This window comes from Physella acuta, unplaced genomic scaffold (genome assembly GCF_028476545.2).
Source record: "Physella acuta isolate Inbredline_101_S28 unplaced genomic scaffold, ASM2847654v3 ptg002516l, whole genome shotgun sequence".
Taxonomy (NCBI): domain Eukaryota; kingdom Metazoa; phylum Mollusca; class Gastropoda; family Physidae; genus Physella; species Physella acuta.
The window spans coordinates 1-22734 of record NW_026733986.1 but is presented as its reverse complement, the minus strand read 5'-3'; the positions used below and the strand labels follow the sequence as shown (position 1 = coordinate 22734).

General features: G+C 36.3%; 1 protein-coding gene and 1 long non-coding RNA gene across 2 annotated transcripts; one reads left to right on the top strand and one right to left on the bottom strand.

The window, feature by feature from the left end:
* The first annotated feature begins 1090 nt into the window (after positions 1-1090).
* On the top strand, positions 1091-4861 carry LOC131933459 (uncharacterized). The gene is made up of 3 exons (XR_009384982.1): positions 1091-1316; positions 2276-2369; positions 4696-4861. It is a non-coding gene; the product is annotated as an uncharacterized LOC131933459 (long non-coding RNA).
* Positions 4862-9021: 4160 nt separating this feature from the next.
* On the bottom strand, positions 9022-12113 carry LOC131933458 (uncharacterized). Its single transcript, XM_059290226.1, has 3 exons — positions 11948-12113; positions 10229-10325; positions 9022-9301 (listed from the first exon to the last, which is right to left on the bottom strand). The coding sequence occupies exons 1-3, from the start codon at positions 12024-12026 to the stop codon at positions 9163-9165; spliced, it is 315 nt and encodes a 104-aa protein (XP_059146209.1). The 5' UTR covers positions 12027-12113; the 3' UTR covers positions 9022-9162.
* Positions 12114-22734: the final 10621 nt, after the last annotated feature.

Here is a 22734-nt window from a genome sequence, read left to right as displayed (position 1 = left end):
TTGTGTGTGGGGGGGGGGGGGGAGATGGTGCTGACCGGCCCTCGATACCCCCGAAATTAATACCCCCACCTTACCAACTATACGTCTGATGTTGCTGTACTAACCAGAATTCAACAACACAAACCATACGATTTTTTTAAACAGTTCGACAGCAACTTAACTCATGGTGCAAAACTCTTTGTAAATGTCAAATGAGCTAAGACGTTTCAAATAAAATATAAATAAATTGTAGGAGTCCAGAAAAAAAAGGTGGGCTCTTACCTGATATGACGTAATGAGACGTTCAGAAGACAGACAACAGCAATAAATGTTTCGGGATTGTATGGCTAAACTGTCACATCAAAGCGTTATCTAAATCTTATTTTTATAGTGAAAGATTTGAACTGGATTTCATTGTTTTCCAATAAAGTAAGAAAGAAAATTTAATCCATGTGTTTCAGTAATATATATATATATATATATATATATATATATATATATATATATATATATATATATATATATATATATATATAATTATGTGTGCTTTATATATAGAGAGATAGTAAAAGATTTTAAGAAGAGGTAGAAAATGTAATATATAACCTAAAGTTTATGTTTCAGTTACCAGCAAACCAAAGTTGTGAAGTTTAGGGAGGTGATGTTTATGTTTTCTAAAACAAAAGTAGCGTTTATTATTTAACTTTGCCTTGTAATAACTTCCCCCCCCCCCCCTATCTTGCGAGCTTCCTACTTTTCGTTTACTTAACGCGCCAATTTTCTCCGTTTTCCACACACAAACTTTCCTCAAACCTCACGTGTAGCTGGATAATCCGATGATTATCGGATTAGGAATCAGTTATCTTTTCGATTTTGCCGTGTATGTAAGAATAAATTACGCCGTGGCTAAAATAAATGTAGCTATTAACAAATGTATCGTCTTTAACAAAACTCTGTTATTGAGAATTCACCGGTTTTAAGAATTACTTCTTCGATTATCTTGAAAGTATTAGACGCCATTTTGTTAGCGTATATCAGATAGTTGCTAATAACAGAACACTCAGAGACTGGTGTTTCTTATCTTGTAATGCTATTTAAGATAAAGTTTTGAGTAGTTTTGTTGAGATGAATGTAGGCGTACAGGCCCTTGTCAAAGCATACAGACTTTTTCATCCAACGACCGGGCAGACTTTTCAGAAACTCTTCAAAAGACAGAGTCTTACAAGACTTTTAGAGAAGCGGACTGATACACAGGACAATGAATTGGCTGGTATTTGTTGCGATGTTAGTTGTGGCTTTTCCGTATCTGGCGAATAGCGCAGCAGTTCAGAGAAAAAGTGAGTTCATTAGTCGAATGTACCAGTTAAGACTATAATAAAGAAGGATGTGTTGCAAATTGTATACAAAAAAATTAAATTTTCAACAATATTTTTACACAACACATAAGGATGGTGCTGTCGATATTTATTAAAGTTACTTAACTCAAAAATGTTTATTCTTTACAGAACATTTAAATACAGGCCATTTTTGTAATTGTATTTTATTAACTTCTCGTATACAGAGTAGGCTATAGAGGAAGTATTGTAATCGTGCAGAATAATTCACAGTTATTTTGACGGTTTCCGCAATTTCACACCCTACTTACAGACGGACAGATAGCAAAAATACGTTTTTGCGGCGTCAAAAGATTGTAAAGCGTCAAAATATGTAAACATCTCGATTTAGATTTTTTGCACGATTACGATACGTCCTTTACGTTCAAAATACTATAAAGAAGGGCGGTGTAAAACGGACAAAACTGTCAAACTGTCTGTTGCTTATTCATCATACTTACAATACTTATTCTATAGGGCCTACTATGTTTACAAGAAAGTAAAAATCGAGTTAAGTTTATATGCAAAATATAAATAGACAAAATAAAAAGGTTAGAAATAATTTTTAGTTATTTAGATATTTAATATGAATATTATTAAAGCTGTAAAAAAATTAAATTTATTTAATGTGCAGAGGGGTAGGCCTACATGTTAGTGATATTTCAACATTTGAACAATTACATTTTCTTTCAAAATAACTCGACTTTTTTTTAGATAGACCAACGTATGTCCTTAAGAAAATAATAATTTTTTTCTGGTATGTGTGGAGGGTAGAGGGGTTTGGTAAATAGTGTGTTTTTTTATTCACCTACTCACACACACAAATACATGAATACATATATAGTGATACATATATATATATATATATATATATATATATATATATATATATATATATATATATATTCACTTCCAATCCCCAGACGGTTGTCCTCTTGGTGTAAAAGTCAACCAAGTTTGGTATACTCCAGAATGTGAGAAATGCACTTGTTTTGCAAATTCATACAACTGCAATGGGTAAGTGTGTTATAAAGTATCATTAGGCCTTTATGTTTCTAATCTGTATCATTAAGCCCTTGTATATGATTTAAGTATTGAATGTAATTCTGCATCATTAGGCCTACATGGTTGATTCAAGTACCAAATCGGCCATTCAGGCAAATTAATTTTTGTCTTTATTATTGATCACCGCCGTGTACTCGATAAAGAGTTCACCTTCATGAAATCATATAGAAAAAAACGTATAGTATAAATAGGCAGATTATATCGTAAAAGTAACACTTAGTTACCGCAGACAACATTTCATCAGCCGTTTAAATCGATCTTGTTTCTTACAAAGGGGCCCCCCAGCCCCTGATAAAAAAAAATTCACGTACGTTTGTTCTCCATTAAAACCTAATTTTAAAAAAAATCTAAACACTAATAGGACTATTACAGTATCTTACCTTGGGGCCCACGAGATATTACCCGGTAGAGGGGCGGGCCAGTTCACCCCTGTTGGCTAAGACGAGATGATGAGTCGGGGTACAGTGTCTAGCAGTTTGAAAACCGCTGGCATAGAAAATTCATAAAAACAAGACTTTAGTGGCATAGAAAATTTATAAAAACCGCTGGCATAGAAAATTCATAAAAACAAGACTTTAGTGGCATAGAAAATTTATAAAAACCGCTGGCATAGAAGATTTTATAAAAACCGCTGGCATAGAAAATTTATAAAAACCGCTGGCATAGAAAATTTATAAAAACCGTTGGCATAGAAAATTTATAAAAACAAGACTTTAGTGGCATAGAAAATTTATAAAAAAAAAACGCTGGCATAGAAAATTTATAAAAACCATAAAACCGCTGGCATAGAAAATTTATAAAAAACCGTTGGCATAGAAAATTTATAAAAAACCGCTGGCATAAAAATTTATAAAAACCGCTGGCATAGAAAATTTAAAAAAACGCTGGCATAGAAAATTTATAAAAACCATAAAACCGCTGGCATAGAAAATGTATAAAAAACCGTTGGCATAGAAAATTTTTAAAAACCGCTGGCATAAAAATTTATAAAAACCGCTGGCATAGAAAATTTAAAAAAACGCTGGCATAGAAAATTTATAAAAACCATAAAACCGCTGGCATAGAAAATGTATAAAAAACCGTTGGCATAGAAAAATTTTAAAAACCGCTGGCATAAAAATTTATAAAAACAAGACTTTAGTGGCATAAAAATTTACAAAAACCGCTGGCATAGAAAATGTATAAAAACCGTTGGCATAGAAAATTTTTAAAAACCGCTGGCATAAAAATTTATAAAAACAAGACTTTAGTGGCATAAAAATTTACAAAAACCGCTGGCATAGAAAATTTATAAAAACCGATAGATGGGTGAAGGCTGAACATTAAAGTAATTTTAGCATAGGGACAACCTTCTGTGACGACTGGTGATGATAGGTTATGATTAAACGGGAAGCTAGAAAATAAATAAAAAATAAAAAAATAATAATACATATTTTTTTAAAAGCTGACGTCATTTGTATAAGATTCTAAATGATAAATTGATATAATTTTTTAAAAAATGTGTTGTATTCGTCGTCAGCAAACGTAATTTGAAATCTGCCAAAAATGTAATTTGTATCTTGCGGATTTTGTTAAAGATTTATTTTAAACAACAATTGGCAGATGGACATTATCCCAACTAGGAGAGAAAACAACTGCAGCCTTGTAATTTGTTAGTGGGGATGGCGAGGTGGAATTGTTGAAGCTCATGGTTGTTAAGCTGATTAATCCCGAGTTCGAACCCAGGGCAGATGAGGCTCGACAGCAGGGGACAATAACCCATCTAGTAGATAAAATTCCAGTAACAAACAACTGCTGCCTTGTAGTTTGTTCTTGGATGGACAAAGGCTGTGGCAGCAAGTACAAAAAGAAATGCAGGCTGAAATCCGAGTCAACGGCCCATATAGCGTATTACATGTTGATAATACTTAACTGTGTAGGAAGAAATCCTGTCCAACATTACAAATAAGAATGAATAAGAAAGCCTGGAAGTCATAGTATAATATTCAAGAAAAATAAAACCGCGTTTCCCAACCCCAGAGTTTCTTTCAGGCATCTCTTCGTCCGTACCCCCCCCCCTTCAAATAAAGTATATCGCCCCCCGAAAGAGATGGAATTTATATAGAAAACATATACTTTTACTAGTGTCCGCACCCCCCCCCCCCCCCGGAAAATATAGTCCGTTCCCTTTCCCAGGAAATATCAAGTCCCCCCCCCCCCGGAGTAAAAAGTCTGGAAGAAACACCCCCAACCCTGTATTCAGTTTTGGACTCTCCAGTTCCTGTGTCGTCTCTTTCAGCTGCGGCACCGAAGTTTTTTTCTACAACAAACGGCGCTGCTACCCAGTTTACCGAAACGAACTGAACTACCCAGAATGCTGCAAACCGGATATCCTGTGCCGAGGCAATGAGGGATTTGACGAGTCCAAAATGGCGATCACCAACTAAGGCATAGCACGTACTCTCTTTTCCGTGATTAAAAGCTGTTTGAAACTTATCTGATTTTATAATGCTTTTTTTCAGTTTTGAAATTTTATACATAAAAAAAGAACAATAAGATTTACTTTTGAAGATTAGCTCGACAAAATATATCGTTAAAAAAATTTCTGTCATTAGAACCCCCTCCCTCGCCCTTCCACACTCCTAAAAACCCTCATCCCTTCGGGAAAAAATCCTCCGGGCAACGAAGACTGGACAAAATTTTTTTTTTTTTAAATTCTATGCAGACCGTTTGTAAATAGGAAGCTACATTCCAGCAATAAAATGGAGGATAATTTGCGTTGATAAGATTTTTAAATTGTTATATTACCTCCCTTTGATCATAAATAGATCGGCTTGCATTTTTTTCTTAAATTAATTATTATAGTTAAATAACTGTCTTACTATAAAATTTAACACATATAAAAATCGATATCTCTTGCTTAAAGATCTATATAATCAATAAAAAAACTTTATAAAAATAATACATTTTTAAATGCACTAAAAATATTGAAATAAAACTTCAATCCTTAACAAAGCATCAGACGCTAAAATTAAGCCAGAAATCTCATAAGTACAAATGTTTCTTTACTCAATTTCCTTTGGAACGTGTGGCTATGATACCTTAAGTTCCGTTTCAATTATGTAGACGATATTTCAAATTAAATAATAAGATCTAATACTTAGATTACGTTTAATTTTAGAGTGACTAGGTTTGGTTTTTTGTTTGGTTTTTAATTAAATATCTGACAAAACAATTCGTTTATATATATATATATATATATATATATATATATATATATATATATATATATATATATATATATATATATATATATATATATATATATATATATATATATATATATATAAGATTACCGCAAGATTTCTTGTCGAACAGCAGAAATATGTTGCAGTAGGCATTACCAAACAAAGCCTACTCCTGTAATAACTATTGACATAACGTCTGAAACCACCCACGGTAAACTAGTTCGCCTCATTAAAATAAAATTATATTGCAGTTGTAATGCCCCGCCTGCGTGCTGCCTAAGCTGAAATCTATCGTTCTGATTGAAGCAGGGAGGCGCCAATATGGCCAAAGCTCTCTCGGTCAATGAACTAAAAAGTCTTAGTATTTTATTCTGTTTTTTTTTTTAAGCTTTGCATTGAAAGCTTGCCAAAACATATGTGCATTTTTCTATGCTGGAGTAGAAGTGATGTATGTTTGTATGCATGTATGTATGTATGTATATATATATATATATATATATATATATATATATATATATATATATATATATATATATATATATATATATATATATAAATGTATATATAGGGGCCAGATGGTAGAGAATACAACGGCTAACCCGAACGTCTTGCGTTCGTATCCCAAGTTCGTGCAAGTGAAACGTCCCGGAGTCCACCCAGCTCTAATGGGTACCTGTCTGACGTTAGGGAAAGATTATCATTTCCTACCCTTACTCCATGATGAAAATTAGATTTTGTTTCCTCAGTAATATAGATTCTATCCACGCTAAAGGGAGCTAATGAGCAATGAAAAACCGATTTAATCTTTTAAAGTAGAAAATATCCACCTTTCGAAAATGTAATGAAGTAATAGGAAGCTGTAATATAGATTGTGTCTGTAGACTGAGTTTCGAATTATTTAAGCCTTTTTCTTAAAGCTCAAATTTTTTTTTTAATTTCTATATACGGAAAAATATTGGTTTTGTGTGTTTATACAGTAGAAGTACGTGCAGGAATTAATATAATACACACACACACACACACACACACATATATATATATATATATATATATATATATATATATATATATATATATATATATATATATATATATATATGAAGGCCCTATAAAAGAATTTGTATGTTAAGATATTTCGTTTTCTAGGAATTATTAGCCTATTTCGTTTAAATTATTCAAATCTTTTTAATGGTACACTTGGTTACAAAAGGAAGTCAAATATCTCAATACATTGCCGTTTCCAACCATATGAAACTGATTTTATTCCTTCTTTTCCTTTCCAACCTTTCTTTTTTTTTCTTCCTTCATATCAGACACGTGATACGGATATATTGATTTTTGAAAGTACAAACCACGTGACAATAATGTTCATACTTCAGCTTATCAGCTGTCAGCAAATATAAGAGATCTGGGCTTATAAAAAAGGGGAGATTATCCCACCACCAACCACGCCCCCATCCCCGCGTGATTTTACCATTTTGAAAAGTTAACGATTTAAAATTTCGACCGTTATCAAAACAAAACTCTAAATTTTTGCCAGTTGTTTAGTAATAAACATGTTTACTATACATGCGCTGAATGTGAAACTAAGTTTAGTCTTTTTTAAATTAACATTTTGATCATCGCTCAAAACTTAGTTCTAACCAAAGAAAATACAATCAAATTTTATAGATACTTTTAAAACAAACTAGTGTATAATTAACTAGCCATTAATAAAACTTGCTAGCCAAACTTAACTTCCTACTTCAATATCCCCCCCCCCCACCCACACACCCATCACAAAACCCTAAAATCAATTTTAAAAAAAATTAAATTAAATATATTTAGAATGTTGACGACAACAAACTGCATTCACGCAGATATTTTCGCCACAAAGGGAAGTAATCCTCGACATACGCGGTGAAATGTTTCTTGCTGGCAACAATACGTTCAGTCCCACCAGATGGCGCCTAGATACTCAACTGTTCTAACAAATCTAAACAACGCCTAGATCGATAGATCAATTACTTTCAAAATGGCGGACTCGTCGATTGAATTAAGTCTGGGATATGTTTTGAAAATCTTGGACAGCGGTTAAAGGGGGGGGGGGGGATTGAAATTGAAGTTAAAAGGGAGATAATTAAAGAAAATAAAGCAATTTTTGTTTCATTGGATTGCTAGAAATTTATGGCGAAATTTAAGATACTAAGAAAATTAAGATACTAATGGGTTTTGTGTGTGAGGAAGGGTTTCTTGTGTAAGGAAAGGTTTCTTGTGTAAGGAAGCGTTTCTTGTTTTAGGAAGGGTTTCTTGTGTGAGTATGGGTTGAGTGTGTGGAAGGGTTTCTTGTGTGAGGGTTAAGTGTGTGAAAGGGTTGAGTGTGTGGGAGGGTTGTGTGTGGAAGGTATGGAAAGGTTGCTAGACTTTATCTCTTTAAGAAATGGCACCTAACTAGCTTTACTGAAAAATTTACTGAACGCAAATACTACCATAACATTTTTTCATTAAAATTATGCCTTTGTTTTTCTCTTCTTCAGTCTTTGCCCTTTTCCAAGTCTTTGCCCATTTCACAAGTCTTTGCTCATTTCCTAAGTCTTTGCCCTTTTCACAAGTCTTTGCCCTTTTTCACAAGTCTGCACATTTCACCAGTCTTTGCCCATTTCACAAGTCTTTGCCTATTTCCCAAGTCTTTGCCCATTTCACAAGTCTCTGCCCATTTCACAAGTCTTAGCCCTTTTCACCAGTCTTTGCCCATTTCACAAATCTTTGCCCTTTTCACCACGTTTTTCACACTTTCCACACTTTTACACGCAGGCTGTTTGTTTTTCTAATATCCTGTTCAAGCAGCTTAGTTTCTTCCTCTGTTTTAGATTGTTGTGGGAATGAGCTAAACAAACGTCATTAACTAGCTCCGATACACGACCAGCTGTAACTATTTTGGGGTTTTTTTTATGTCCACACACGGTAAAATCTGTTTCATCGTAACTCAAATTTCGTTTGTATTTCAAAGCAAAACAATCACTCACTCGATGGCTTTTATCTGCAAACACTCGAATACTTGGTGGCCACTCGTAAGTTGAATTAATACTATATATATATATATATATATATATATATATATATATATATATATATATATATATATCTGTGTGTGTGTTTATTGTGTGTATGTATGTGCGTAGGCATATTAATGTATTCTTAAGGAATGCGCGCACACATATATACTATAAACACAAAAATTGAAATGTATATATATATATATATATATATATATATATATATATATATATATATATATATATATATATATATATATATATATATATATATATATATAAGAATTTATGAGTTTCTGAGACAAAAAAAGCATAAGATAAAAATAACTTTTCTTGTTATTATTTTTCTTTTAAATTTTATTTGGTTTAAATTATCATAACATTTTTGTTAATGTAATTATCATAACAATTTTTGTTAATGTAATCTAAAAATTTCTCAACGTGTCTTTGGAATGTCTAAGTCACTCCAGTGTCGAAGACTAATTAATTAGCCTTGAGCTTGGACTCGACGAATCCTGCGTCCCCACGGCAGACGACTGAAGGACAACAGTTGGGGTACTTCTGGTTGGGGGCCGCTGGTTGGATGTAACACCTGGTCTTGTCGAACTGCTTCTCGTCACACCTGTGGGGGCAGGTAAAAATAAACACGTCAATAAAACAGGTAGAATCAGAGGCGTAGCGACCCTTCCCGGCGCCCGGGGACATACTTTCAATTTGGCGCCCCCTTGGGAGCAAATTTTCGATTTGCACCCCCCCCCCCCCTCAAACTTTCGATTTGCACCACCCCCCCCTCGAACTTTTCATTTGCACCCCCCCCTCGAACTTTTCATTTGCCCCCCCCCCTCAAACTTTCAATTTGGCGCCCCCACTAAGGTCGGCGCCCGGGGACATATGTCCCCCCCCCACCCCCCCCCCCCCCTCGCTACGCTACTGGGTAGAATATCGCGCTTTTACAGGCACTACAATCAAGAAAACGTTAACATATTATATAAGAACAATGTTGCGAAGAGACCATTTTAAATGCACCAAAAATCAAGAAAATCAAACAGAATAATAATTATCACATAACAAGTTATTTTTAAGGAAAAGGCTTTTATTATATTAACAAATCACTAAAATTCACAAATTTAAAAAAAAATTGTTCTAAAAATTAATAAATAAATTTAGTTTAGTGTAACCTTACTAAAGCTTTATACGGGAATGACTAGTTAAAAGCCTGGGCGCTCACTTAAGGGAAAATATATTCCCTTTCAAATGTTAAATCTTCATAAGTAAATTTTGACTAATTTTCTATCTAAGCCATCAGAGAAATGCTTATAGAATGAGCTCCCTCAGAAATTGAACAAAATGAAGTAAGACGTTTTGACCATAAACAAAAATTAAACAACTCTACTTCTTGACTTTAGAAGTTCTTTAAGCGAGTCATCTAAATGTTCGTTAAACGGGGCAGCGTCGTAAAGGGTTTTTAAATTCATAAAAAAACAACATAAAAATACATCTGGGATTGTCTCTCCCAGCTCAGTTGATCTAAAAAAAATGCATGACTTACTCTTTGAAGGTGTATTCTCTAGGCTTGCAGTAGTGTACCTTACAGTCGTTTGTCTCCCATTTGTCTCCGGACACCTTTCCATTTGGACATTTATCCACTGTGGATACACGACAAATATAAACATTGAACTATTTAGACATTTATCCACTGTGGATACACGACAAATATAAACAATGTAATGGCTATAAACATGTATCCACTGTGGATACACGACAAATATAAACATTGAACTATTTGGACATTTATCCACTGTGGATACACGACAAAAATAAACATTGTATTGGCTAATTGGACATTTATCTCTTGTGATACACAACAAATATACACATTATATTGGCTAATTGGACATTTATCCACTGTGATACACGACAAATATAAACAATATATTGGCTATTTGGACATTTATTTACTGTGGATACACGACAAATATAAACAATGAATTATTTGGACATTAAGTTACATGTGGATACACGATAAAATATAAACATGTCTCATGACTTAAGTATGTTTTATGAGCATAACACAACCTTTTCTTTTTCAATTTCTTGAATTTTTTCATATTATAGGCTCATATACCATAGCAAATTACGGATTTTAAATAACTTTAAAAGTTTAAGGTTGACATGCGGAAATTACAATACCTAGAATCATAAATATTACACAAGTGTACTTTTGACTGTATAGAAAAGACGTGATATATAACAAGACAATAAACTTGAATGTTGTTTTTGACAAATCTTTAAAGAAAAAAAAACAATTATGAAAAGTTTTTCGTTCCAAATTGAACCATCGGGTGCTAAAATGGTACAGCAGAATTATTCCGGAAACAAAACAGCTAGACCTATCAGAGAAAGGTTTGACTTGTTTCTTCCTACGTGAAAGCAATTTGTGAATCCGTCCGTTGGGTACAGCTTACTAGGATTAAAGGAATATAAAGGACAGATGTATATAAAGACAGCCAGAGCCAGCAGCTAGGTAACTATGACTGTTGATCTTCTCCAAATGACTTTTGGCCACCGTCGTTTTCTGTTGCCCAGTGGTGTATAACTGAGAGCGGTCTTAGTCATTGCTCGCACTGTGATCACGTGACCAAACCATCCCCATCTTATACGCCTGCTGACTACTATTTATGGATGAATGAGTGTTGTTTTTATTACTTTTTTCTTAAGGTATTTACTTGCAGATTCTCAGTGTTTGGCACACGCACTTGGTCTATACAGCTTCAAGTACTATCCCTATAACACTGGTAATGTGCAAGATTTCGAGCCATACATAAGGATACATAGCATGACTTTGAAATATGCGCAGTTAGGCTTACCTTTGCTGCTTTTCATACATTCCTTAACATACATAAGCAATGGCTACCTTTCCCTAATCAGATTTTATCCTATTCAAGCAATATTTATTAATTGAATTTTTAAGTCCCATATTAATGAATTCCCCCCACTTCCTATATCCGTTTGTCTCCTAAGCTAACTGGTTCCTTATTTTTGTCATTGATTTTCAAGACTTTAGTTTTTTTTATTACCAATATTCAGATCTATCATAGTAGCAATGGTTTTTTTTTTTTTTTGTGGTGAGGTGAGGATAAGAAATAGAGTTTTATTTTCTTATCAATATCGGTAAACTGATTAAAGTATCGAATCGCATTTATCATTTCCAATTTTTGGTTCTAACTCCTAAATTAAAAATATATATTAATTAAATTCAACTAATTACCTATTTCAGTGACAATGCGTCCATAGGCGAGAGCCACAAAGAGCACACACAAGAGTAGGCTCATCTTGACGGACGCCATGTTGGAATAATTTCTTCGTTCGGTGCAAATCAAATGCGTACAATGAAACCGAGAAGACGAAGGAGAAACGATTTGAGCTCAAACTTAATACGATAAGCCTATTTAAATAAGTCTGTCAGCCCCTCCCCTCCCCCTTTTCGTTCTTTAAGTCATTCTTTATGGATAGTCTTCCGTGTAAGCGGCGACTGCTTAAAACGTTACATCTTTTTATTGCGTTCTTTCGGTTTAGTTTGTTGGTGCAGGTTCCTGGATTATTACGATTTCATTTCATTTGCCTATATAAATGAATATGTGGGACGGTGTGGCCTAGCGGTAGAGAGATGGGCTGCTAGCCCCAAAGTTTTGAGTTCGAATCCGGGTTCAAATCAGTAGAATGTCCCTAAATCAACCCAGCTCTAATGTGTATCTAACTCACGTTAGGGAAACAAAGTCGGATGTGCATAGTGCAGACCACACTATCTCTTCATATGCCATGGTCATTGAAACAGATGAACTCTACTCGATCTGCTCCTTGTGTCTTGGGCACAAACGGGAAAAGATGATGAGGATGAAAATAAACATTTATTCATGAAACAAATTCAGCGTAGGTCTACGAGTGACGCAATAAAACTTTAGTCTTGGCTTCAGTGTTCGGCTATCTAAAGGCGTTTTTGATTCGGCACACTTGTAGTTAGACGACGCTAATAATACCACAATACTAACACTAACAATATATCTAAACTGAAGGAAAAAACATTATCGTATGTAACAAATAAATGATCAATAATAACTTAAAACCCAGACAGCCGACTTAATGGTGTAAAATTAAGAGTCGGACTAAATTTCTTGGTCGAATATTGTAATGAATATATCGAGTTCTTCTTGAATATAACAATGTACTAAATTTTGGAAGATTAACCATTGTACGTAAAAAATCATGATACAATGATACGTACGAACACAAGAATATATATATATATATATATATATATATATATATATATATATATATATATATATATATATTAACGCCTGCCTATGTAAAAAAGTTTCCAAATAACCCTACAAATCTAAATCATCTTTTTAAACAGGTAAACAATAACCACACCTCATACAACTCACCCCCTTACACGATGGCTTACACTCTTACAGAGTTTCTAAACACGTTTTATCGGAATTTTAAAAAATTGAAATCCATGTTTCTCAACAAGCGTGAGCTCTTCTTGGCCTGGCGGTTTAGCTCACGAGGAGAATCGTCTTAAGCCGGCTGCGCATTTAACTGTGATAAACGTCACTATTGTTACAATTTTAATACTCAAAAACACATTAAACACGTGCTGGGTGGTATTCAAGAAAGATTTATAAACCAATGTTTTCAACATTCCACAGCTTGTATTCAGAGGTCTTCAAATTTTGGTTAATTTTTAGATGTTGCAAACTTGCAAAAAATGTTAGTATATATATATACTAGCCGTCCCGGCCAGGCCCTGCTCTGGCTTCTGTAAAAAACCTTTCTGTTAAAGACCATTACGTGTATGCTTAGTTACAGAGGCGTAGCGACCCTTCCCGGCGCCCGGGGACATACTTTCAATTTGGCGCCCCCTTGGGAGCAAATTTTCGATTTGCACCCCCCCCTCGAACTTTTCATTTGCACCCCCCCCCTCAAACTTTCAATTTGGCGCCCCCCCTAAGGTCGGCGCCCGGGGACATATGTCCCCCCCCCCGCCCCCCCCTCGCTACGCTACTGCTTAGTTATCATCATAAACCCGGCATTGCCGACCCAAACTAAAACCAACCAAAACCAAATTAACAAAACGCAAAAAAAAGCTAACACAATTACAAATACAAACGAAAACAAAAACCTAACAACAAACCAACCACAACCACAAACACCAATACGAACACAAAGAAAAAAACAAACAAAAAAGCAAATGAAAACAAACCAAATCCAAACGCAAAACCAACCACAAACACAAACCCAACGAAAAAAAAAACAAACGAAAAAGCAAACGAAAACAACCCAAATCCAAACGCAATACCAACCACAAACACAAAAGCAAACGAAAACAAACCAAATCCAAACGCAAAACCAACCACAAACACAAACCCAAAGAAAAAAACACAAACGAAAAAGCAAACGAAAACAAACCAAATCCAAACGCAAAACCAACCACAAACCCAAAGAAAAAAACACAAAAGAAAAAACAAACGAAAACAAACCAAATCCAAACGCAAAACCAACCTCAAACACAAACACAAACGCAAACCCAATGAAAATAAAACACAAACGAAAACAAAAAAAGAAAGAACAAAAACGAACCAAATCAAAACGCAACCACTAACGCAAACCCAACCTAAAGACAAAGAAAACACTAACGCGAACATAAACGCACAGTGCTCACGGGGCTGAATCGCCTGCTTCAGCTTAATAAACGACTATAGTACCGCAACTTATTCATAGTCTTTTGCACTCACTTTAATGAACGTAGGCGCGAAACCGAACACGGGAGGCCCGGGACCCCTAATAGCACCCTGTCTGGGCGCCAGAGGACGCACCATGACGTCACCGCCTGATTGAACTTGGTAAACGACTATAGTACATAACTTATTCATAGTCTTTTGAACTCACGCGAACGTAGATACCCTAGCGTACACCGGAAGGCCCGGGGCGCCAAATAGCACCCTGTCGGGGTGCCGGAGGACGCCCGGATTTGATTCACTTAAAGACTATAGTAACCTTTCTTATCCATAGTCTATCGCAATGTTCAAAACAAAATTATGCAGCATAGCGCTCACATGATAGCCCAGGGTGCCAAATCGAACCGTGCAGGGGCGCCGGCGGACGCGCCTGTTTCAATTTAGTGAACAAAAATGATAACACTCCAAGCTTATCCGTAAATGGAAAGAAAGAAACATATAGGATTTGTAGGACCATGGCTTATTAAATGTTATTGATTTAAAAAAAAAAAATTATTGAACAGTATGTTCAGTGTATAGAATAAATAAAAGGCAGTGTTAAAAATACCTAACGACATTGCACTTAATCAATCCCCGCTGATTATGTAATTATTTTTTTTTTCTTAACACCAAAACAAAGTAATAATAAAAAGTAAATTCTTTCTTCTTAATGATTTTTTTTAAAGGGAAGTAACTGTGCAGTCAATACATCTCCGACACAATTTTAGAAATTTTATAAACGTCGATACACTTTTTAAAAATTGTATGTCGTGTTCATAATTGAAAATTATTCTTTTAAGTAAATAGAATGAAAATTGTTTTTAAAGACTTTCAATGGTAATTTTTTGACTCGTAAATTTAGACGACTGCGCACGATAATTGATCTAACACTTGAATCCGTAGAAATGCCAACGATGCACATTTTTGTCCGCCACATACAGAACTGAGCTTTATATATTAGATATATATATACTAGCCGTCCCGGCCAGGCCCTGCTCTGGCTTCTGTGAAAAACCCTTCTGTTAAAGACCATCACCTGTGTGTTTAGTAATCATCATAAACCCGGCATTGCCCACCCAAACCACAACCAACCAAAACCAAAACAACAAAACGCAAACATAACGCTAACACAATTACAAATACAAACGAAAACAAAAACTTACAACAAACCAACCACAACCACAAACACCAATACGAACACAAAGAAAAAAGCAAACGAAAACAAACCAAATCCAAACACAAAACTAACCACCAACACAAACCCAAAGAAAAAAACAAACGAAAAAGCAAACGAAAACAAACCAAATACAAACGCAAAACCAACCACAAACCCAAAGAAAAAAAACACAAAAGAAAAAACAAACGAAAACAAACCAAATCCAAACGCAAAACCAACCTCAAACACAAATACAAACACAAACCCAATGAAAATAAAACACAAACGAAAACGAAAAAAGAAAGAACAAAAACGAACCAAATCAAAACGCAACCACTAACGCAAACCCAACCTAAACACAAAGAAAACACTAACGCGAATATAAACGCAAAGTGCTCACGGGGCTGAATCGCCTACTTCAACTTAATAAACGACTATAGTACCCCAACTTATTCATAGTCTTTTGCACTCACTTTAATGAACGTAGGCGCGAAACCGAACACGGGAGGCCCGGGACCCCAAAAAGCACCCTGTCTGGGCGCCAGAGGACGCACCATGACGTCACCGCCTGATTGAACTTAGTAAACGCCTATAGTGCATAACTTATTTATAGTCTTTTGAACTCACGCGAACGTAGATACCATAGCGTACACCGGAAGGCCCGGGGCGCCAAATAGCACCCTGTCGGGGTGCCGGAGGACGCCCGGATTTGATTCACTTAAAGACTATAGTAACCTTTCTTATCCATAGTCTATCGCACTGTTTAAAACAAAATTATGCAGCATAGCGCTCACATGATAGCCCAGGGTGCCAAATCGAACCGTGCAGGGGCGCCGGCGGACGCGCCTGTTTCAATTTAGTGAACAAAAATGATAACACTCCAAGCTTATCCGTAAATGGAAAGAAAGAAACATATAGGATTTGTAGGACCATGGCTTATTAAATGTTATTGATTTTAAAAAAAAATAATTATTGAACAGTATGTTCAGTGTATAGAATAAATAAAAGGCAGTGTTAAAAATACCTAACGACATTGCACTTAATCAATCCCCGCTGATTATGTAATTATTTTTTTTTTCTTAACACCAAAACAAAGTAATAATAAAAAGTAAATTCTTTCTTCTTAATGATTTTTTTTAAAGGGAAGTAACTGTGCTGTCAATACATCTCCGACACAATTTTAGAAATTTTATAAACGTCGATACACTTTTTAAAAATTGTATGTCGTGTTCATAATTGAAAATTATTTTTATAAGTAAATAGAATGAAAATTGTTTTTAAAGGCTTTCAATGGTAATTTTTTGACTCGTAAATTTAGACGACTGCGCACGATAATTGATCTAACACTTGAATCCGTAGAAATGCCAACGATGCACATTTGTGTCCGCCACATACAGAACTGAGCTTTATATATTAGATATATATATATATATATCTAATATATAAAGCTCAGTTCTGTAACGTGTGGCAAAAAACAAAAAAGTTTGTCGTTGACACTTCTACGGATTTAAGTGTTAGATTTTTTATCGTGCTCATAGTCTAAATTTACGAGTCAAAAAATTACCATTGAAAGTCTTTAAAAACAATTTTCACTCTATTTACTTAGAAGAATAATTTTCAATTATGAACGCGACATAAAATTTTTAAAAAGTGTATCGACGTTTATAAAATTTCTAAAATTGTGTCGGAAATGTATTGACTGCACAGTTACTTCCCTTTAATAAAAAAAAAATTCTTAAGAAGAAAGAATTTACATTTTATTATTACTTTGTTTTTGGTGTTAAGAAAAAAAAATAATTACATAATTAGCGGGGATTGATTAAGTGCAATGTCGTTAGGTATTTTTAACACTGCCTTTTATTTATTCTATACACTGAACATACTGTTCAATAATTTTTTTTTAAAATCAATAACATTTAATAAGCCAGGTCCTACAAATCCTATATGTTTATTTCTTTCCATTTACGGATAAGCTTGGAGTATTATCATTTTTGTTCACTAAATTGAAACAGGCGCGTCCGCCGGCGCCCTTGCACGGTTCGATTTGGCACCCTGGGCTATCATGTGAGCGCTATGCTGCATTATTTTGTTTTGAACAGTGCGATAGACTATGGATAAGAAAGGTTACTATAGTCTTTAAGTGAATCAAATCCGGGCGTCCTCCGGCACCCCGACAGGGTGCTATTTGGCGCCCCGGGCCTTCCGGTGTACGCTATGGTATCTACGTTCGCGTGAGTTCAAAAGACTATGAATAAGTTATGCACTATAGGCGTTTACTAAGTTCAATCAGGCGGTGACGTCATGGTGCGTCCTCTGGCGCCCAGACAGGGTGCTTTTTGGGGTCCCGGGCCTCCCGTGTTCGGTTTCGCGCCTACGTTCATTTAAGTGAGTGCAAAAGGCTATGAATAAGTTGGGGTACTATAGTCGTTTATTAAGTTGAAGCAGGCGATTCAGCCCCGTGAGCACTTTGCGTTTATATTCGCGTTAGTGTTTTCTTTGTGTTTAGGTTGGGTTTGCATTAGTGGTTGCGTTTTGATTTGGTTCGTTTTTGTTCTTTCTTTTTTCGTTTGTGTTTTATTTTCATTGGGTTTGTGTTTGTGTTTGAGGTTGGTTTTGCGTTTGGATTTGGTTTGTTTTCGTTTGTTTTTTCTTTTGTGTTTTTTTCTTTGGGTTTGTGTTTGTGGTTGGTTTTGTGTTTGGATTTGGTTTGTTTTCGTTTGCTTTTTTCTTTGTGTTCGTATTGGTGTTTGTGTTTGTGGTTGGTTTGTTGTAAGTTTTTGTTTTCGTTTGTATTTGTAATTGTGTTAGCGTTATGTTTGCGTTTTGTTGTTTTGGTTTTGGTTGGTGGTGGTTTGGGTGGGCAATGCCGGGTTTATGATGATTACTAAACACACAGGTGATGGTCTTTAACAGAAAGGTTTTTCACAGAAGCCAGAGCAAGGCCTGGCCGGGACGGCTAGTTTATTTATATATATATATATATATATATATATATATATATATATATACTTATGTATGTGCATAAGGGGGCTGCAGGACATTAAACCCCTGGAAATTACCCCCCCCCCCCCGTATTTACCCCTCGGAGCCATTACCCCCCTGTCAATTACCGCCCTGGGGAATTACCCCCCCCCCCCCCCTTCTCAAGTTAGAATCCTAACTCTAACTAGACTTCTATACCTATATACTACTTTAATTCTAACCTTAAGAAAAAGACAAAACCTAAGCATCCACCATAGCCTAAAACTTAACACAAAACCAAAACCAACGCTAAACCTAAACCTAAACCTAACCCTAACTCTAACCCAAACCCTAGCCCAAGCCCTAACCATAGTCCTAATCCTAACGCCAACTCTAACCCTGTCCGGGGGGGGGGGGGTATTGTCCTACTGGGCTGGGGGTAATTGACAGGGGGGGGTAATTATTCCGGGGGGTAATGTCGAGGGGAAATGTCCGGGGGTAATTGTCCGGGGGGGGGGGGGGCAATGCCCTGTTCCCGTAAAGGGGGGGGGGTGTCAGCTGTACTAAATGAGTGATTTTTTTAAAAAAACATTATTTTCTGCTAAGTGGCGCATAGTGGCAGAATGTCCCCAGAATTTTATGTTACAGGCCTTGGTGTGGAACCCTCAAGACAAGCGACAGAGGAAGACATAAAGACGTCATGTCTTGTGGGAGGCCGAAAGGATAGAAAGGAATTGGGAACAGCTGAAAAAGAGTTACAGGAGACTGTGTAGGGGGTCGGCGTGGTCGAGTCGGTAAAGCTCATGGTTGCTCAACCGAAAAGTCTCGAGTTCGAACCCTCGGGCAGATAAGGTTCGTTAGATGGGGACAGCCACTCTTCTAGGAGAGACACCTCCAAAATCAAACAACTGCTGCCTTGTAGTTTGTTCTTGGTTGGACAAAGGCTATGGAAGCAAATCCAAAAAAAAAAAAGCAGGCTGAAATCGGAGACAATGGCCTCAATGGCGCATAACCAGTTGACACGTACCCTTAATTGTGATGGAGGCGTGGTCTAGTTGGCAAAAGCTCATAATTGATAAATTCGAAAAAAAGTTCAAACCCTCTGGCAGATAAGGCTAGATCCCTTCCAACACTAAAAATTAAGAAGAAGAAGAAGAAGAAAAGGAAACTGTGGGAAGTGGAGAGGCCCTATGTTCCGCAATATATATGTATTGTCATTGATATATGTATCGGTATTATTAGAGTAGGTTTTTTTTTAAAGTATTTCCATGCTTTTTCAACTCAGTTGTCTACTTTCATTCATTGGTTTTTTTAAAATCATCATGTCGATACTGCGCATGCGCCAATTCTTTAATTAAACAAGTACATTAAAAACAATTAGCGTGAACTTTAGCGCGTACTTTTATTCTGTTTGCGTGTTCGTTCACATATTAACCACGCCCATTTCGTGAAATCATGGGACAGGCTAAACCTAAGATCATTTTTGGGGAGAGAAAAAAAAATGGCGTCAATAAATTTGCACTGTGACATCATCTGGACTACTAAGCTGTGAAATTAAATATTTGATAATCCGCTTCAGAAATTTATTACACTTTTAATTTTTCAAAAAAAAAAAAAATTGAATACCGAGCACACCATACTCCCCCCCCCCCCCCCCCCCCCCAAACAGTCGGCTTATATTGACGTTACGTCGTTTGTGACGATTGTATCGTTCAATTCGATGACCAAGCACCAAAATTTCAAGGGAGATAAATCGTCGCGTTGCGATAAAGTGTTGGCTCGGGTTTCAAGCTAGAGTAGATCAGATGGTATTCTATGGGTTAGTCAGTACTAAGTAAATATGGCTTTTTTTTAGCCGAGCTTTTAGTGTTGAGTACACAAGCTACAGGGTGGGTTTTAAAAAAAATTTGACTCGGTATAAAGCACAAGTTATCGGCGATGGGGTGAGTTTTAAATTGGTACCTGGTTTCGCAGTTTGCACAGGCGTAGCGACCCTTTCCGGCGCCTCGATTTGCATCCCCCCTCCCCTTAAACTTTCGATTTGCACCCCCCCCCTCCACCCTCAACCTTTCAATTTATATTCCAACCCATTTTGGCGCCCCCTAAGGTCGGCGCCCGGGGACATTAGCCCCTCACCCTGATATGTGTGTCTAAAAAAAAGTGCTGTTTCTTGAGAAAATTGAATGGCATTAGCGTATTCGGCGTGGTCGGGTGGGTAAGCGCATGGTTGTTAAACCGAAAAGCCTTGAGTTCGAACCCCCGGAGCAGATGAGTATCGATGAATGCGGTACAGTACCCCATCTAGGAAAGAGAACCCCAATATCTACTGCTGCCTTGTAGTTTGTTCTTGGATGGACAACGGCGATGAAGCAATTCCTAAAAAAATGGAAGAAAAAAAAAACAACAGCAGTATATATAGCGCATAATAAATAATTGTGTTGGAGGAAATCCATCCAGGAAGAAAAAAGTTAATGTATTTCACAAGGGGTCGTCCATAAATGACGTCACACTCGTAGGGGGAGGGGGGGTCCTCAATTTTGTGACGGTGTGTGATGAAGTGAGGAGGGGGGGGGGGGGGGTTCAGATGGTGTGACGTCACTTTTTTGCATTATAAAAAAGCAATGTTAGAAAACGAGTTTTAGCCGTTATTTCGCGTTTTAGAAAACGGTTTTAATAAATTGTATTAGGAATTGATCAAAATACTCTATGTTGACAGAGTTCTGGCAAGATTTTGGAAAAATATCGATGCTTTAAGAAAAATTAAACAGCAATTTTGAGTGGGGGTGTAGGCTGAGGTATTACGTCATTTTAGGGGGGGGTCTGGCTTTTTGTGACGACTTGTGACGGAGGGGAGGGGGGGAGGTAATTTAAAATATTTTCTGATAACCATCTAAGCTCGTAACTTAATATTATGTTTTTTTTTGTGGAATCTTACTTGTTTTTTTTTGTTAGGTTTTTTAAAATTTGTTTAGAAACTTAATTTCAAATGCTGCCTGGATTTAGTTTTGTTTTATATACTTCCTTACTTTCACTATGAAACTTCAGAACAGTATGCATAATGAATAATGTTAGCGAAACTTGGTTAAAAGGGGATGTAACTTCAGAAATCAAAATTAAAAACACATTCGATAAAAAAAATTGAATCATCTCCCTTCAAACAGTGCGTTCAGAGTTTCTTCCAGGCATCTCTTCGGGGGGGCGAAGCCCCCCCCCGAAAATTTTTTACCGCCCCCCCGAATGAAATGAAATTTATATATTTTATATAGAAAATATATACTTTTAACAGTGTCCGCCCCCCCGAAGAAAGTTTACCGCCCCCCCCCCCCCGAAGATTTCAAGTGCCCCCCCCGGAGAAAAAAGTCTGGAAGAAACACTGAGTGCGTTAGAAACTAGAGTTAATTATTGTAAATTAAGTAAAACAGCCGATGTGAAATGTTTGACGATAATTACATTTCCTTTTGAAAGACAGTCATGATTGTACTGCACAGCCATTGACAACACTGTATTAGACAACCCTGTATTAGACAACCCTGTACTAGACAGCCCTGTATTAGACAACCCTGTACTAGACAGCCCTGTATTAGACAACCCTGTACTAGACAACCCTGTATTAGACAGCCCTGTACTAGACAGCCCTGTACTAGACAACCCTGTATTAGACAACCTTGTACTAGACAACCTTGTATTAGACAGCCCTGTACTAGACAGTCCTGTACTAGACAACCCTGTATTAGACAACCTTGTACTAGACAACCTTGTATTAGACCGCCCTGTGTTACAAAGTTATGTACTAGACAACCCAGTATTAGACAACCCAGTATTAGACAACCCAGTATTAGACAACCCTGTACTAGACAGCCCTGTGTTACACAGTTCTGTACTAGACAGCCCTGTACTAGACAGCCCTGTACTAGACAACTCTATACTAGACAACTCTATACTAGACAGCCCTGTATTAGACAGCCCTGTATTAGACAACCCTGTTCTAGACAACCCTATACTAGACAGCCCTGTATTAGACAGCCCTGTATTAGACAACCCTGTTCTAGACAACCCTATACTAGACAGCCCTGTACTAGACAACACTGTACAAGACAACCTTGTAAAAGACCGCCTTGTGTTACAAAGTTATGTACTAGACAACCCTGTACTAGA

Coding starts and splice junctions, on each gene's coding strand:
- LOC131933458 (XM_059290226.1), bottom strand. CDS start 12,026: ATGGCGTCCGTCAAGATGAGCCTACTCTTGTGTGTGCTCTTTGTGGCT. Junction 10,326..11,947: donor ACGCATTGTCACTGAAATAG/GTAATTAGTTGA, acceptor GTGTATCCACAG/TGGATAAATGTCCAAATGGA. Junction 9,302..10,228: donor AGAGAATACACCTTCAAAGA/GTAAGTCATGCA, acceptor CTGCCCCCACAG/GTGTGACGAGAAGCAGTTCG.